Consider the following 17854-nt stretch of genomic DNA (forward strand, 5'->3'; position numbering starts at 1 on the left):
ACCGCGTAATAAGAGCTGGACGAGCCAACTGACTCGACGAATGATGACTGGGATCCACAAATCACGTATGGCAAGATCTGATTGGGTGATAATGGAGTGATTGTTGGATGTGATTGGATCACATCCAAAACTCCTTCCCTCGACTATTCATCTTGTCGGGGCGTCACAGGGAGAAGCTCGAGGGCGGCTACTGCAGAGGAACAGGGAACAAGAAGGTACGCACAGGACTGTAGTTACAGACATGTAGGAAGGGTAGATTGTGTAGCTGCTAACTAATTCACTTCGGCATTTGCCTTCCACTACTCAACATGATGCAGTGAAATACTTTGGCTATTTTTGTTTAAAAAAATCCGCCTTCCTCAACAAAATTGAATCTAGCATAATGGCCAATTCTTCACGACGGCATCTTATGCCATAGAATGGATATGTCACTTTGATAAAGACATTACGGCGGGATAAATGCTCGTAGAGGTCATAATGACGTTGTAATTTTTTTGGAATATCGATCCTCAAAGAGGATGGATACTGATAAAGATGGTCAGGTGACAAAGATGGCATGTGATTCAGACAGGATTCACGTCTTAGTGAGAGATCCAACGGGAATGTACCATGTCATACTATTATGTCACCATTTCACAATCGCTATTCGAAGTTCAACGAGAGGCTCGAGAATACCATGGGAAAGTTCCATGGTGAACAGCTATGTTGTTGAACTCAGAACGAAGTTTAAGTAGAGAGATAAGCGGGACGCGCAGGCTGCTAACCCTACACAATGCTTTAAACAAGGTTTCTTCAGGATATAAGATCCAACGTATACATCAATATTAAATGTTAGCTGGGATGATCAACTTCAGGTATAGCATTCTTTATCTGAGCATTGATATTGTAAATTATTTAGAGGGTCTTGGCCCTAAATCCCAGTCTGAATAATATACTCTAAGAGTCAGAAATGTCATCTGTGCGAGGTATCAAGCAAAGCCGTTGCAGGATGCCCTGGACGCCGAAAGATAACGACCTCTTGTCTCGATAGGGGTAAATCGTGAAGATGCTAACTAAACGAGGCCCAACACTGCATATTCCTGCCTCTTCTCCACATCAGGGTCCAATTTTATTGGCTATATATTGGATCGGAGAGCTAACGTGACGACAACTGTTTCCAGGGTTGCCATGGGATCTTGCACAGAAGATGCTTTTAATTTGTGGAATCCAATGACACAAGCGTATCGAGAATTAGGTAGAATGCCGCACCAAGAATGAGAAACCAAGATCCACCCAAATAATAGCAATAGCTAGAATGTACTAGTTTATATAAGTTTGATTGTCTTTGGTTCTGAAAATATGCCTAACGTATTAGATGGTACGATCACTCTGATATTGTATTTTGTCCTTTGTACTCAAATACAGAATCAGACTCAGTGCGTTCGAGCGTTGCTTTTGAGCAAAAAAAATCAAATCACCAGCTCAACAGTAAAAATGTATAATGATGGTAGTGTTGTTCATTCAACCTTTGCCCAGTTCAAAAAGCTAATATTATAAGAATATGAGTCATAGTTTTATAAAATACGAGGAAGTCCAGATGCAAGAAGCACACATTTGTAGATGCCGGAGCAGAAGTGAAAGTGAACGAGAACTCTCTTTTAGTACCATGAAAAGTATCAAAACATCTACAAAAGTTAGGTATCCTCGCTTTACCTTAGAAAACTCAACAACATACACCATGAAGTAACAAATAAAAATGACTTTAACTTACGTTGATCCGGGCATGTAGCGTTAAGTGACCTCCTTCTGCAGCTCGCGGAACCCAAAGAAGCAGTGATCCACCACCGGTACCGGGCAATCCCATCAATCCTGTACGCCATCGGTCTAAATAGAGGGTTTTGTCTTGCAGTTCTGGAACGGTCGATTCCCAGACCACAGTATCACCCGCTGCCACATCTACTTCAGCATAGTCATCGCCACCGGACTGGATTTCCACGGTTACGTCTTCCGTATCCGTACTTTCAAGAATTATGCGTACAACTCCATCACCTTTTTTCGTCCACGCGCCGTGACTACCTCGAAATGCTTCATCTATCACCCACATTCCCAAAGCATCGTATAAATTGCCGTCGTCAATCTCACCGATAAATCCAGTAGGTCCGCAAACGGGCTGCACAAATTGGGATACCATATGAGTTATACCCGTGGGGTCCAAGCCACCGAGTACGACGAGTCCAAAATTTGCAGCTTCCAGAATCTGTTGGTCTTCAGCCACGTCCTTCCCCATATCTGTTGTCGCTGTCTCAACAAGTTGCTGAATAATCACTTCCATCGTCTTTCGAAGTAAATCTCGCGTCTCAAATGCAGCTTTTTTTGTCTTATTGACAAGCATCTCTTTCATACAATTGTTTGTGACGGAAGGAATGTCAATTAGTACTAGTGGTGATTTACTTATCGTCACGCGGATATCATTCACGTCGGCATTCGACGTACTGTTGCGAATTTCCTCGACAGTCAACAACACACGATCAGTCAGCTGCTTGAGCTCGAATCCACAAGATGAATTTGCAGCTATGAAGTCGTCTAGCTCCGTCACACTATCTGCCGAGCTGTTGATAGCATTTGAGTTTTTAAGCAAGTCGATGACGTTATTTGCTGAAGAAATTATTTCGTCTCCATTTATGATCGTTTGCTTAACGATTGTTTGCACAGTAAGTACAACATAACTAGCCCATTGCAGTTTTTTGGGAGTAGGAATACCAAGACAAGCGTAAATGGCAATGGGCAAATCAGTAAGCACGATGTTTGACTGATACGACACCGCCAGTAATTGCTCAACCTCTCCTTGTGGCGCCGTTGTTTGAACAAACCTAATGTAGAAGATGAGTTGCCTAATGATGTTAATGATGTTTGCAGCGCACATGTAGATGCGTTTCGCTCCTTTGTACAGCGTTTTGACACTTGTGAAAATTCCCGCAGTTGCTGCATTGAGCGCCACTGCGGCGACGGACGCTACTTTGCTAGCAACTGCCAGTGCACAGTCATCGTTCTGAGGTATGCACTCATAACCACATTCCACAGGATAGGCGAGGGGACATTGAGCGACGCAGTCGTTGTTGTCATTGCTGTAGCCAAGAGGGCACATCCTCTTGGAATTGAACGGTTGATACATCCGATAGCAAGCCGAGTCCTTATCTGCACCGATCGTAGGTCCCACCCAGTTCCGAATGATACTGCCATGCCACGCAGTGCCCATGACATCTGTAAGCATTTTGTGTTTAGCGCCAATTTTAATCCAGATGGCCCCGAGTTGAAAAATTTCACTTTCAGCTCTACCAAACAATCCACCAAGCTCATACCCCTCCGGTGCAGTCTCTGTGGCAAAATGATTAGTTTTTGTTCCTGATGAAACGGAATTGCCCAGGTTGGTGTTAAAACTGGCGTAAAATATGCTCGTGCGGCCATTTGTTTTGCCCCAGTGAACTTCCATAGAGTTAATGAACTCGTCTGGACCGAGTGTTAACGTAAGTGGAGGATTTCCTGCACCACCGTGGGTCAGCGTTAGATCACTTGGCTTCAACAGTCTTATGCCAACTTCATCAAGGCGACGGCCACTTCGCAAAGTAAGAGAATGAATTCTTTCTCCCAGGACAATCTGCTCAATATCAGAGAACGCTACTCCATGAGGGCCACCACGGACTTTGCTCAACACAATTTCCTCCTCTATCAGAGCGTTATTGCTGGTGAAAGGTGGTTCGGAGATGGCTTCAATACTAGTCCAAACCACTCCTAATAAATCGATTTCGTCCCCTTCGCGACCGAAGAATCCGCCCAACTGATAGCCTTCTGGTGCGAAAATAGTCTCACCCGTATCTGTTCGCTTTCCTCCTGATACCAAGTTACCTGCACTTGTGTTGAAAGTTAGGTGAACGATACGCGTTGAGCCGCTTACTTTGGCCCAGTGAAGCTCTATTGACGTTATATATTCACCCGCTCCCAGTATAAGTTTGTTCTCCTTTCCGCCTTCACCACCGTGGTAAAATAGCTCCGGGATCGGATCTGTGACGTCAAGAGCGATACCGTGTGGCCGTTCACCACTCCAGATCGTAATTGAGCTGATGATCTGACCAGATCTGGCCAAGGCCAAGTCCGAAAACTGTTTGCCGTGTGGTCCACCGAAGGACTCGCTCGAGATCTTTGCTCGTTTTCGCGGCGCTCTTCCATCACCATCGACTGGTAAATGGTAAGCTGTTTCTTCGAGTGCTTCTGTCGGTACAGGTGTGACGGTCTCGATGCTCGACCAAATTGCGCCCAATCTATCAAGTGCATGGCCATCACGACCGAAGAATCCACCGAGCTGGAAACCTTCTGGCGCAGTCACCGTATGCTTGTCCCGTGTTTGAGATCCTGAAGCAAGGGTATTGCCTTTATTTGTGCTGAAGCTCGTGTAGAAAACACGCGTTCGGCCGTTTTGCTTGCCCCAATGAACCTCCATCGATATGATGTGTTCGCCTTCGCCAAGTCGCAGAACCTGAAGTCTTTCTCCTCCCGTATATCCATGATTGAACATTTCAGCTCGAGGTGACATGATTTTGAGTTCCAGTCGATCGATACGGTCTCCGGCATAAAGAGTTAGTGACTCGATAATTTGTCCTGGACCCACTTTTGCTTTATCAGAAAACTCAGTGCCATGAGGTCCACCGAAACTTTCGCTCAACTGAACAGCGTTCTTAATAGTAATTCCGAGATCAGATGCTGGCGCCGGAGATTCCGGTGCACTAGGAGGTGGTGTAGATACAACTAAAGATGGAGCCCAGATTGCTCCAAGTGCATCGATCTCCCCGCCAGCACGTCCAAAGAAGCCCCCAAGCTCATATCCTTTTGGTGCTGTAACCATTTTTTTGTTGGAGGTCATCGACCCTTTTGAAATCTCGTTTTCGGCACTCGTGATAAACTTGACGTAGAATATACGCGTGCGACGTCCCGCTTTACCCCAATGCACTTCCATGGACGTAATGCGTTCGCCCGCTTCCAAAACGAGGGTGTTGCCAGTCCCCTCAGTAAATCCATGCCTAAATGTAGCTACAGTCGGACTAGTCACTTCCAATGAAATTCCATGAGATCGCTCGCCACCGTAAAGCGTAATGGATCCCACGGTTTGTCCAGCAACAATCAGAGGTTTATCCGAAAACTCTTTTCCGTGAGGGCCACCAAACCTTTCACTTTGCTGGAGGTTTTGCTCCACTTGTGAGTAGATTCCAGTGATTGCGAGAAAAAGGGTCGATAGTATTCTGAGCATCTCGTAGTCCTCGCTCTTGTTGTCTTTCAACTAGAATGAATAATGTGGTAGCGAGTAGATCAAGAAGCGGCTTACAATTGAAGGTCTCTATAGATCATACTTCTCACAGTACATGCGGTGTATTCTGAGTGCGGTGGGTTGCATTTGTGATCGGCGGCTAAACATTTATGACTTGAACGTAGTTCTCAAGGGCCATATGGTCAAGTTAATTCAACAATGCAGAATACGTATTAAGCGTTAAGCAGGGAGTGAATGAAGACGTGACACTTTCGGTAACTTGATAAATATCGTGCTAAAGCACTAACACACAACGCTGCTATTCTTACAAAGTTTACTAGCCTTTTCGTTCTTTTAAAAACTAGATACAACTTTAAGACTACAGCTTGAGACTGTACGGTGTGGTTCCATGCCTAAATTTTGATGTTATTAGTGTATACAAAATCGCGTTGTTTATGTAAATCCTTTGCGACGTATTGTTTCTAAATCGCATACTGCTACTTTCGCCAAAATAATTATGAAATCTTTGTGGACTTACCGATTAACCATATCGTCAAACGGTGCTGTATTGAAACGGTCGATGGTCAGATTGCAAACTATATGAAAAGGCTGGTGTACTTTTGGCCTTACTGATATTTCAAAAGGTCGGTCGATCTTATGGCCACCTTTATCGGCTTATTATGCAAGTGATACTTTGACATTTATCACTACAAAATTTTGTAACACGCCCATTCAGCATGAACATATGTTTCATCATTCTTTTCTCAGGAAATATATCGATTACTTACTTGTAAAAAAGTCCTGCACGCAGTACAGCCGAGTAATCCGAAAGTAGCCTATACTTACCTACTACGAATGCGTAATCCAAAAGCAGCCTATAACTAGCTGCGTGGAATTATAATCCACTGTAGTAGAAAGTACTGGATTCACGATCGGCCTCGGACATGTATTCCATCACGCTCTAAATAATTTTTGAGTCGGCAAACGCAGATTTTGATATACTAAGCATATGCCTAACGACAAAGTAAGTGCACAATAGCAAAGTGTGAGATTTACTTCCTATCAATATTTTTGCGAAGTGCTGGGGCCGTAGCGTAGGTTAACCTGCAGCGTAAAAAAACAAAAGCGTAAAGTTGGGTAATTGCCTATTCATCAGCGCATGTCGGTATCTAGAGAAACTTGTCAGATGTAATACTTAATTGTAAAATATTGAACAGGTGAGAAGAAAAAATGGGTGGATGACTTGAAGAAGTAGATCAAGAAGTAGAGAGAAGAACAACATCAAATGTGCTGCGCACAAAGTAAAGAAATCTCTTGCTGGGAACGGCGGTGTGCGGCTGAATTCGGGCGCGGACGAGCTTGATAAAGCGAAAAAACTACAATGATCGAGGCTTTGATAAATGAAGGCAAAAAGCTGGATGAAGAGTTTAATCAATAGCATTTTTTTGCGAATATGCCAGAGCTAAGAAAACAAACAAAGACATGTGCTGGCGGTGCTTCCGAGGCAAGACGATTGCGCGAGAAAGATGTCTTCAGTGGGTCGAAGAGCTTAGTCGATTGGTTGAAGTACGATTATACTAAGTTTTGAAGGATTTAGATGAGTAGGAGTCATTAAAAAAGATGCAAAATGTAACTGATGTCAAACATCGTCAATATTTTGATTCTGGTTTTATCTTATAATTCGAAATTCACTTATGGCTGCTGCGTTCGGAATTTTGATGGCTTGAGGAGTTTTGTTGCTAGATGACACTGCCGGCGATGAATCCATTCTGGGCATTCTAACTTTAATACTTCTGTTTACCTTGACAGACACGGCTAACGTATCGTATATCAACCGAACATCGAAGAACCCACATGTAAAGCTGGCTAGGGTCAACTCGGTGATCAAGCTCAAGAAGAAAGTCAAACCGAGTCATTTTCTCAGACGATTGGTTAACTTGTGAGCTGCAGCATCAAGGCATCTTCAAACTGCTGTCTTCGGGGTAATGACGAATTGAGCGATCACTGTCAAGCACGTTCTGAGCCAAGTTTACTGGAGTATTTAAAGCATGCGTTTCAATCTGTTAAGGCAGCTGCATTGGAACGAATGGAGTCACCCCTACATTCTCCTTTATTCATTCTTGGGCCTTTTCAGACGATCAAGGTTGACGACTTTTTGCCCCAGCTATTCGATGCTCGTTAAATGAGATGATAGAGCGATAAAAAATTGATGATCGATGTCGTGAAATCGTTTTTTTTTATGGCGAGGCGAATGGGGTACGCGCAACCTTTGGTGCGGTCGATGCCAGTGTATGGTCACAAGCATGCGTAGATAATTTTCTCGCTTAAATTCTCAGCAACGTCCTAGAGGCTATTTTTATGCAAGGAATATAATGGATATGTGGACCTATCGTTTCCGTTTTACTCAACTTGCATTGAGCAACTACTTTCCTTACCCTGCGAAAAAAATTGGATCATTTGATCTCTCTTGGAATTTTGTTGATGACAGTGTCTCCTGCTTGTTAATCTTACGATTGTTTTAAATTATCTCAATAAATGCAGTGACCATGACGCCAGCCTCGGGCATTGTGAAAACCTTAGAATCGGCGATATCGTTGGCGATATATCTATTGATTCGTCCAATGACGACAGCTTGATGTGGATGCAGTCGAAAAAATGATTGGGAATGTTGGATTGAATCTTGATCCGTACACCGTCACATGAAGCGTGTAGCGCTCTGATGCAGACAAAAAATTTCGACGTGGCTTGTCAGACAACTCTGCAGGTTCATTTACGAGAAAATTACACAGCAAAGACGTTTGCGCCAATTTAAGCAAAGCAAACGATGATGTGCAGACGAAGATTTTTCGATATTCTTTCTTTTGTTTGGCTGTGAAACGTATTCGATTTTCAATGACGACGTAGCTCATGCCTTTTTCCGGTGTCGTGGAATCTGATTGGGATGCAATGGCACGTGTGAACTTTAGCTTCATCCTACGTTATAATCCTGAGATACGATCAGGTAATTCTTGATGATAAACATTCGAAAGACGCGTGTCGTGGGCTGGCACCTGGAGCAAAACGATCGCTCGAATGCGTAGCGGCAAAATCAAATGCAATGGACGACGATGGCCTTTTGATTTGGTTGATGATGTACTGCGTCACATGTTCTTCTGTTACACTGTCGACAATTGGGTCAGGCTCGGACAGCCAGTATCTTAATTTACGGCATTGGAGTCCTTTAATTCGAATACTTAATTGTCAACATCAAGAATCACATCATCGCCTCAAGTCTAAATACAATGATTTCGCGTTTTGGATTAGTCAAGAATTAAAGTCTTCTTTTTTAAAAATTGTGAATCCTTCGCAAACCACAAAATTGAACTAAGTAAGCATGCCAACACTTAAGCGAGAGACGTAATGGTTCGTCACTTAACTTATTGTCGGACGTCTTCTACGATATCGATAGGAGGCCCGCCTCGCGGCAATCACATATTTAAACAGAAAAATACAGTGGACAACCCATTCTGTGTATCCTTTTGACGACTCACACGTTCGCTTGGATCAATTTGTACGTCAACTGCGATGCGATTCACAATTTTCCAAAAGTAAAGCATCTTTCTTTATGATATTTTACTATTTAAAGGAATAGTAAAATATCATATCTGCACTCAAGGTACAGTCATCGCTAAATGAGCTGTCAACAATGGGCAAAAATGTTGCAAAGTATGCGCAAAAACGCGGGCTGGATTTATTTTTACAAATGATAAATGTAATATTAGTATAGTTAATTTCACTTAAATCTTGACATGCACCTTTGACAGGAAGGACTAGGTCTTTGACAGATTCTTGAATCCGCGTCCTGGGGACAGCCTTCTCGTGCTGTGGCAGAACTTTCTAGTCAATACTTTCCTCTCATCAAAATTTTGGCCAATCAAAATTGCGGGCACAAGGTGTTACGACTAATTTGAATGCGGTTTCTGATGTCAATTTCCCTAAGCTTTTAAGGTTTTTACCTACTTTATTTAGCTTAGTTTTTGTTATTTTGTTAAGAAATTACAATTGAACACGTGTTGCATGCTGTCGTCAGCTCGTGCTGTGCAATGTGTTGTAAGGAACCAGCTGTCTTGCAACGCTCTATACCGAAGCTACCTATCACTTTAATCGGTAAGCTGCAGAACCCCTTGGAACCTACTTCAGATATACTATAGCTTAATAACATATCAAGAGCTGAAGTAGAACTATTTCTACAGATTTGAAAAAAAAATCTATATGCATATATATATATATAAATTGGTGCAAGTTTGTTATAGATTTTTGTAACCGGTTAAACAAAAGAACAACAAATGTGGTAGAAACATACCACTTACAAATTTTGATTTTTTTACAGTGAATTATTCATGCGTGTACCATCAATTTGATCGCACCGAAAAGTGCTGTGTATGATCTGGATAAGAAACGGACAGCATACAAGATGAACCTGAAAATAGGTTTACGTATGGAATCATATAACAGAGCGCAATTATTTATGCTGATGCTTAACATGCATAACCTCAAAACTAAAAAGTCAAAAGTCCTCATGAAAACAGTTGATTTCAAATCGCGATCGTATTCTAAGCTTTGCCTCGCCACATGTCACGTGAACCGACTCCATTTCGTGCATTATATGTAGCTACCTGGTAGGCAACAATTGCGTTGCCAAGCTACGTGACCGTGTGCGAGCCATGCAGGTCTTTGCAGTGTTGCAGGCGCTGATGTTCGTGCTAGTCGAGATTGTTTATGGCGCAACGTCGGACGAAGATATTCAGCTTAGTCAAGTGTTTGGTGGGCACGGAGGCGTCGCATTTTCGGACATTAAGTCTGTTAAGTTTGGACAAAGTGCCAGTACGATCACGATTCATGCGAAGGACGAGATTACTGGAGTGATTCTGCGGATTCTTACTCCAGCCGATCTGACGCTATCTCATGGCGGGTGTGGAGGCAAAGATTATACTTTGGTTCTTGAACACGGAGAGTACGTCAACAAGATGGAGATTCATTGGGACAAGAAGCATTGGCGAACACACATATTCTACCTTAAGTTTAGCACAAACAAAAACCGCTCAGTCGAAGCAGGAACAACAACGCATAGCTCGTCTACGGTCGAAGCCCCGGAAGGGTTCCAGCTCAGTGGGTTCTTTGGTCGCGCTGAAGGCGAGGTTTACCAATTGGGTGTGATTTGGGCAAGGATGAACGCCACCAATAAGGAACTGACCGATAAGATGGGCTCTGCGTGGTACGGGGATCAAATTCGAAATTGGGTTGGACCTGCAATTGGCAACGCGAAGGACTCGGCGTGCTATAGAAAACGATTTGTGTATGGAAAACATCAAACATGCCCTCGAGGATACAGCGCTAAGGGTATCAGTTGTTTGGCGCAGTGTCCGATTTCGTACCCAGTGGCGTGTTATGAAGAATGTATTCCACAGAATGACAATTGTCTTGAAGAGATTTTAAGCAAGGCCGCATCTGTAGTAGCAGCAGTCTTTAATGTCGTGACCGCAGGAATTTTCGGCGCCATCTTTACTTCGTACAAGAGCGCAAAACAGAATTTCGTCTGTGCTGCCAATATTGTAGGCGCAGTCAAGTCGCTTATTTACTATCTTCGATTTCAAAGTACGACGGCACCACAAGGGACGGTCGAGGAGATGCTCGCTATTGCTTACCAGTCCAACGTCGTCCTCTTTGACCTACCGATTGCAGTTTCCCATTGTCTCGGTAAAGAAGTTCCAGCAAACGTCGAATTTGCTAACGTTGTATATATCATTGTTGAGAATATTGTCAAGGTTGCGATCGTCCATGGCGACGATATGCTCTCCACTGCTACTAACGTAATAGCTGTTCTGCAAAACACAAGCGTCATTAATGGTACCGAAGATACTACTGTTGAAAAACTTCAAACCTTCCTCGAGTCCAACACGACATGCGGATACCAATTAAAAAATCTCACTGACCATGTCATTTTGGCTGTCCGAAGGGTTCACCAGAAGTATCCTAGCGCAACAACTTCTGATATTCGCATCAGAGTCAGCGAGTCTTCACTTGTTTTACAAGAAATTCCCATAGCTACTAACAATTGTATGCACGAATTACTGAAGAACAAGACTATAAAAGCTGCCTTTGAAACTCGTGATCTCATTCGACGGACGTTTGGAGTGATAGTGGATCAGCTGATTGAAGGAAACTCAACCGACTTAGGCAAATCAGTTGCTGAAGCAGATTACACCCTTGAAGCAGCCAATTTGGCACTCGTTGTGCTTAGTGGCCTAGATCCGACAGGAATTACGTGGATGGTGTCGCAGTTTATCCAGCCGACTTGTGGACCTACACTTTTTGTCGGCGAGATTGACGACGGGAATCTGTACGATGCACTTGGACTTCGCACGATGGAAGAAGCATTTACAGGCAGTTACGGCACATGGACGAGAAAAGGAGATGGGATGGTGGACTTTTATTTCGAAAGCAGTGACACAAGTGACATGTCGGTCGAGCTCATCTTAGGTGCAAAGCCTTTCGTACGGGTAGATGTTCCAGCAGGAACATCTGTCAAATGGAGTGAAAAACTCTCAACAATGCAGGAACAGGTACTGTACATGCATCGGTGGCACAGAACTGCAATTGGTCTTTTAATGTCAAATGGAGGCTCATTAGTTATGTGGGTCCCGCGGTCGAGTCAAGGAGGGCATATTACAATGCACGTTCGAATTAACAAAAGTTAGTATGTATCTGAGTAATTCTAGTAGACTTTGCAGTGGAATCGTAGTGCGTCAATACGTGCTTTTTCTTACGTTCTCCTGATCGCTTAAATCCAAGGCCACGTCAGCACTGATAGCAGTTGTGAACTCAAACGCAGTGCATTGTAATATATTTGACCACTGTCGAGAACACCCCTGGCGTAGCGATCGAGTAGCTTTGGCACTACAAATAGTAAGCTTGCAGCCGCAGCGTTCAGACCAGATGATTATTGAAAAAGGGAATTGCGGCAGTAATCAATGGCAGTAATATGGCTGCCAAACATAGCCATGAAAATCGCTCTACTTGCCTGCGCTAGTAGCTTGCAAAGTGCTCAGTCAACCAGTGCTCGTAGCTAATTTTGCATACTGTAGGCCACAATTGAACGATCGTTTTGCAGTAAAATATGACATTTAGAGATGCCTACAGCTTAGCGCTTCTATTCTAGCTAGATGTTTAATCAGTGTTCTAATTGAAGGAAAACAAGCATCTAACTTGCAATGAACTGTAAAACAAAAAAAAACAAATTTACAATGGTTAAGGAAATTCGATCAGTGATTGGCCTTATGAACGCAGAACCAGGTACTCTTAGCAACCTAGGACGTCATCCATCTTAATGCATTGTATGAGTCGCTGTCTTTAATGTTGCTGATAAAATTCGATTTTGCGCATATCCGTCAGATTCTAGAACGACATGATATCCACTGCAACAACTTTTCCATCTCCGTCGTAAATGTCTCGTCTGGCAGCCGGAAGAATACTTTCATCGTATTTTGAGACAAATGTCGCGTCTTAACCGCAGCTGGCTGGTCTTATTTACAAGCAATACCTAAAAGCAATGGTTTGTGACAGAGAATATCATGCAGTACAGTGATGACTGACATTCACGCGAATATGGTGATTTCCTTGCAGCTCCAATTGAAGATTTTAATGATTTTCATGGACGATGTTGATGTATCAGTTTTGAGCATTGTGGATTCACGACCTTGGTTTGCTATTATCGACACAATCGATGCTAGTGCTCATCGACCAAACCTAAAAAAACAGTTTTTTTGGCGATCGAGTAGAAGAGTCGAACCAAGCCTTTTTTCTAAGTCCTTTATTTAACTCTTAAGCTTCAAAACATCAAGGATCTTAAGGTGCTATTTGCTGAGTTTGTTGATGGATCTAAACGATTATGGCATTTATCTTTGTTTAGCGACACGCGCGTGTTTAGTCAACTTGCTTTGCAGTCCTGAAAGAAGCATAAAAATAATTTCAGGCAGCGGTACTGAATCGAACAAACTTACCTTTAATTTTTCCTTCAAGATAATCAAAATTGATGACTTCTTGCTCCGGCTAGTTGATGCTCTTGCGAAGGAGAAAGGCTATACGAGTTGATTCGGCCGATGTGGTGGCACGAGTGTATTCATGGTCAGGCGTATGGAGTATGCACAACGCTCGTTGCATTCGATATTAGGGTATGCTCACATGTATGCGCTATTGTTATTTGGAATCTCGGCAAAAAGAGGCGTTTCTGATGCAAATTAAGATGGCTCACTCTCATAATGTGGACTTATCCTTTCTAGTTCATCTCGCAGTGAGTTTCAACCTGCGAGCGTAACGTGATCGATCGACTTTGCGTTTGTGACGGTACCATGTGCTATTTAATCTTGAAACTGTTTTTAAATCTCCAGCCAACGCAACAATGGCTCCAGCGTCAGGCAACGTTGGATACTTCTGATTTGTTTATCGATTGGGACAGCTTTGATGTGGATGCATCCGTAATGATGCTGAGTAGACGTTGGATTGGATTTTGATTTGCATGCTCATCACAATAAAAAAGCACCTGTTGTGCTCTTGTAGCAGATGTAGCCTTGTCGAGTGGATGCCTTGGAGCTATGACACTGTAGCCATCTATGACATTTAAACAAACATCTAAAACCATAAAAAGCTTTTTTTTACTTCTCTGGATAATACAAATTAACTATATTGATGATCTCGTTCATCTCATGGCGCGTAGGATTGGCGATACTAGCGACACTGGCTGCGTTTTTCCTCTCTCGACCAGTTATCGAGCTACTCCTTTATATAATTCGCGCCCGACTTGACCAGCGTGTGCAGTGCGGGCATTTTTGTCTCTGTTCATTGGTTGAGTGTGATACTAATATAATTATCCTCATACTATAGATGGATCGCAGACGTGCAACACTACATGCTGACATATCTCTGGTGGTTTCTCTTTCTCATCCTCGTACGCGATGTAGTAGTCCGACACATACTTGACTTGGGTGATGAAGAAGACGAGATTTTGCAATACTCAATGTACATTGTGGCCGTTCCACTTGTGCTCGGTACATTTGCCATGCGCAAAGTCGTAACGAATGTACGCATCAATAATATTTCCTTGTTTTCCTTGCTCAAATTGACATTATCATGTGTGCAGCTTTTTGTCCGGTATTTTAAGTTGGATCCATTTTCATCTGACTACGACGCGCGGATTTTTGTCATTACTGAATCCATTAAATTCGTCTATTTCGTCTTCATCCTGATCGAAGTGTTTTATATCTTCTTCCTATCTAACTCGCTCATGCGATTTGTCCTTGTTGCGGGGCTTCTAAGCGTTGAATTAGTTGTTATTTTCTCTGGTTTTACCATCGTGAGTGCAATGCCATTTGATTCATTGTAAAGAGATGCAGTGCTTACAAGATTTTATGTTCTTCGTTTGTTTTTAGCTAAAAAACGTGGCAACAGGATTGTTTCTCATTTTTGCTGAGCCATTTCGAACTGGTAGTGAGGTCAAAGTACGGCGAATGCTGGGTTTTATCGAACGAGTATCACTGGCAAGAACACTCATGCGACGAGAGGATGGATCGCGAATATACGTGCCGAACGGAATTTTTGCTGATAATTACCAAACGAGTGGCAATGCTCAAGACGCTCACACGCACTCACTTATGCTGCATCTACACCCCTCGACTTCTTCCCAGAAGATGAAAGACTTTGTGCAAGAGCTGAACGTTGTTCTGCAGCCATATGCTTTGTCCGCAGAAGCGCTTTCTGATATCCGGAGAAATCGGCGCCAGGCTTTCGAGCACATATCAAGTAACGCAAGCCGATTAGAAAGTGATGATAGCGTACTTGGTTATCGACATCAGACGACTGAACTAGGCGATGGAAACACTAGTACACCGCGGACAGTTGGAAGGTCAAGTGCAATTTCTAGCGTGTTCGATCGAACTGGCCGCCCGATTGTACCACCAACACCACCTGTGCAGGTTGATATTTATGCCATGTTTAAGGTCAAAGTGCTTGTTTTTCTGGATCGTAATAGTTACAAACTGCTTGAGACCGCGAAAACTGAGGTAAGCTGCTGTACCAATAATCAGTAAACTCGAATTTTTTCACCACCATTTGCAATTTTAAGGTGAACCTTGCTATAATCGACACAATTCAGCGGCTCAATCTCAACGCACAACAAATAGCCCATTAATTCCAGCATTGTTCGACATTTGATAGTTATTCTTGGTTGCCACGAAGTTCACAAGGTCGACGTTGCCTCAATAAACTGCCATCACTAAGAGCACGACGCTCAATTGGCGCACTTGCCTGCGTTGCTCGTCTCCGTTGGTGATTGTGAAAGCCAGATAGCGGAGTCGATTTATCACTTAAGCTTGAATCATATTCATTAGATTTAACCGCAGACGGATGAGTCGAAGTTCGCGAGCGAGTACTATTTTGTTCCCGAAATAAACTCAATTTGGACTCTGCAATGATTGCAGTAATCTGAAGCACGATCTAAGATAGAACAGCTTAGAGGTAATTAATCCTGACAAAAAGTTTCACAAACTACTTACCTCTGTTTTTTCGGCCAGAATTTTCCTGATGTGTCGCTCGTGGGTATAATAGACAACATGCAAAAGATAGGGCGCTTCGATACTGATCCAGAAACGCCCTTGCGACGGCGTCTCTTCCGATGCAAGTTGTTTACTGCGCTCGTAAAGATGAAGCATATCCCACCCTCCTCGCGGCTTCTCGAGTCCCAATACTTTACTCTTCATATTAGTGCGATAGTTGGCCATGTGCTGTGTCAGATAGTTGTCCAACTCTTGGATGAGAGCGCGCAGTGCTGTCGTCGGTGTAGAATAGCTCAGATGCACAGGAATCACGCAACGTCTGTCTAAATTCTTGCTTTGCACTGTAACTGAATTTTCCAGCATAATGCTATTTGGGATGTAGACTAATCCTTTGTCGTACTGACGCAATGAGAAACCTTGAAGAAATAATCGTTCCACTACGCCTTCGTGGCCTTGAAACGACACATGAAGTCCACTTTTAATCTGTTCATCTTGTAGCGACATCAACCCACCCATTATATTCTTGAGCTACATTACAATTGGAGCAATGAGTCTAATAAGCTTAAAAAGTGGATGTAGTCGCGTACCCAAGAATGGGCACCAAACACGAACACGAACTCAACCATGATCACAGCCACTGTTGACACTTGGCCCGACTCAAAGTCCGTATATTGCCCGACCTCATCTATAATACACGTTGATACTACGGCTGCCACCAATAATACTTTAATCACCTGCGAAAATAATCAAAAATTGGTCGATTAAGAAGAAGCTACAGTACCGATAGACGCACCCCAATGCCCTCAGAAATGATCATGACTCGATTATAATCATCATCATCTTTCGATACGGCTCGACTCCAGCCTTGAACACGAACGATCCCCCACGTGACGTAATTGCAAAAGCAGATGACAACCCACACTAATGGGGGACCGAGAAGCAAAGTGATGATGCTCTCGAGAGAGCCCGATTCCATATTCAAGAGATTCTCTAAGTCCATTACAAAGGCTGAAAACCAACCGAGTAGAACGAATACTACCCAAGAAAGAGGCCGCAGTAGCATCTTCTCAAACTCTCGCAGCCAAGCAAAGACTGCTGGTAGAATCCGACGAGCCACGCGCAACGAGAATCGCACAATCTCTACGCGAAGAACGTAGGACGCCACAAGGATAGTCAGACCTAGAAATACACGCCATTGATCACTAGACGAAGCTTCTCCTTCGACAATTATGTCAACCGGATCATCTACAACCGAAGTATTGGTAAGACTGCTATTGCTCATAGTTGCAGGTCAAATTGACGCGAGTATTGTTTCTTTGTAGCAGAGTACTGATTTAGCTCGAGCTTAAAAAATTCGAACAGACACAATTTAAAGTGTTTTAGCACAGGATATGAGCATTTATTTGCTGATTCAAAAGTGTCGAGTTTATTCTTTGCCAGATACAAATCACATAGCGACTGCACTAAGTCTCGAGTTTCTTAAAAAGTGTGGGCCCGCATAAGAACTCGATTCGTGTTCCGGAAGTTAATCAACGCTTTCGCTTGGTTAGCAACTCAGATCGACGAAATACTGATGTCGCAACCTGTCGAGAATAATCGAGAAGACGACAGCAGTACATTTGACTTTGACTTTAAGAATCGTCTGGATACATATAAGCATAGAATACCGTTGCTGGAGGAGTAGTAGTGATTCCATAAACAGTAGGCAATTTGTGCAGTAGATGGCAATATGCATCATTTATTCCTGTTTCCACAACCAGTTGCGCCTTCTAGGCCAGTTACTGAATTATCTGTCGTTTCATCGGACCAAGTATGACATTATCAACTTCTTTATCTGAGAATTTTATCATCTACTCTTCCTGGGTATCCTGTCGTTTGAGTCTGCAGGGCGCCATAAGTAGTTTGCCACTACTGTAGAGAGTCCAAACATTGACTAGTGCAGCGGGGCTGCCGTAGCTTAGCGCTTGAGGAAGCGTAATTTAGGTCACCGACC

General features: G+C 43.2%; 5 protein-coding genes across 5 annotated transcripts; 2 read left to right on the forward strand and 3 right to left on the reverse strand.

Annotated features, from left to right (window-relative positions):
• Positions 1 to 1741: 1741 nt before the first annotated feature.
• On the reverse strand, positions 1742 to 5278 carry PHALS_09178 (Mannose-binding lectin; the record flags this gene model as incomplete). The annotated part of the gene is made up of 1 exon (XM_024724632.1): positions 1742 to 5278. One exon carries the CDS (start codon positions 5276 to 5278, stop codon positions 1742 to 1744), a length of 3537 nt encoding a protein of 1178 aa, XP_024575489.1.
• Positions 5279 to 6603: 1325 nt separating this feature from the next.
• Positions 6604 to 8925, reverse strand: PHALS_15358 (uncharacterized protein). Its single transcript, XM_036407392.1, has one exon. The coding sequence runs from the start codon at positions 8245 to 8247 to the stop codon at positions 7882 to 7884; it is 366 nt and encodes a 121-aa protein (XP_036263100.1). The 5' UTR covers positions 8248 to 8925; the 3' UTR covers positions 6604 to 7881.
• A 1053-nt stretch (positions 8926 to 9978) lies between these two features.
• PHALS_09179 (Mannose-binding lectin) lies at positions 9979 to 12012 on the forward strand (the record flags this gene model as incomplete). The annotated part of the gene is made up of 1 exon (XM_024724634.1): positions 9979 to 12012. One exon carries the CDS (start codon positions 9979 to 9981, stop codon positions 12010 to 12012), a length of 2034 nt encoding a protein of 677 aa, XP_024575491.1.
• A 1987-nt stretch (positions 12013 to 13999) lies between these two features.
• Positions 14000 to 15497, forward strand: PHALS_09180 (small mechanosensitive channel family; the record flags this gene model as incomplete). The annotated part of the gene is made up of 5 exons (XM_024724635.1): positions 14000 to 14127; positions 14195 to 14390; positions 14451 to 14663; positions 14740 to 15369; positions 15432 to 15497. 5 exons carry the CDS (start codon positions 14000 to 14002, stop codon positions 15495 to 15497), a joined length of 1233 nt encoding a protein of 410 aa, XP_024575492.1.
• Positions 15498 to 15523: 26 nt separating this feature from the next.
• On the reverse strand, positions 15524 to 17143 carry PHALS_09181 (Mechanosensitive ion channel MscS; the record flags this gene model as incomplete). The annotated part of the gene is made up of 4 exons (XM_024724636.1): positions 15524 to 15802; positions 15862 to 16389; positions 16449 to 16595; positions 16655 to 17143. 4 exons carry the CDS (start codon positions 17141 to 17143, stop codon positions 15524 to 15526), a joined length of 1443 nt encoding a protein of 480 aa, XP_024575493.1.
• Between the last annotated feature and the right edge of the window lie 711 nt (positions 17144 to 17854).

This window comes from Plasmopara halstedii (genome assembly GCF_900000015.1).
Source record: "Plasmopara halstedii genome assembly, contig: Scaffold_350, whole genome shotgun sequence".
Classification (NCBI taxonomy): Eukaryota; Oomycota; class Peronosporomycetes; order Peronosporales; family Peronosporaceae; genus Plasmopara; species Plasmopara halstedii.

Coding starts and splice junctions, on each gene's coding strand:
- PHALS_15358 (XM_036407392.1), bottom strand. CDS start 8,247: ATGAAGCTAAAGTTCACACGTGCCATTGCATCCCAATCAGATTCCACG.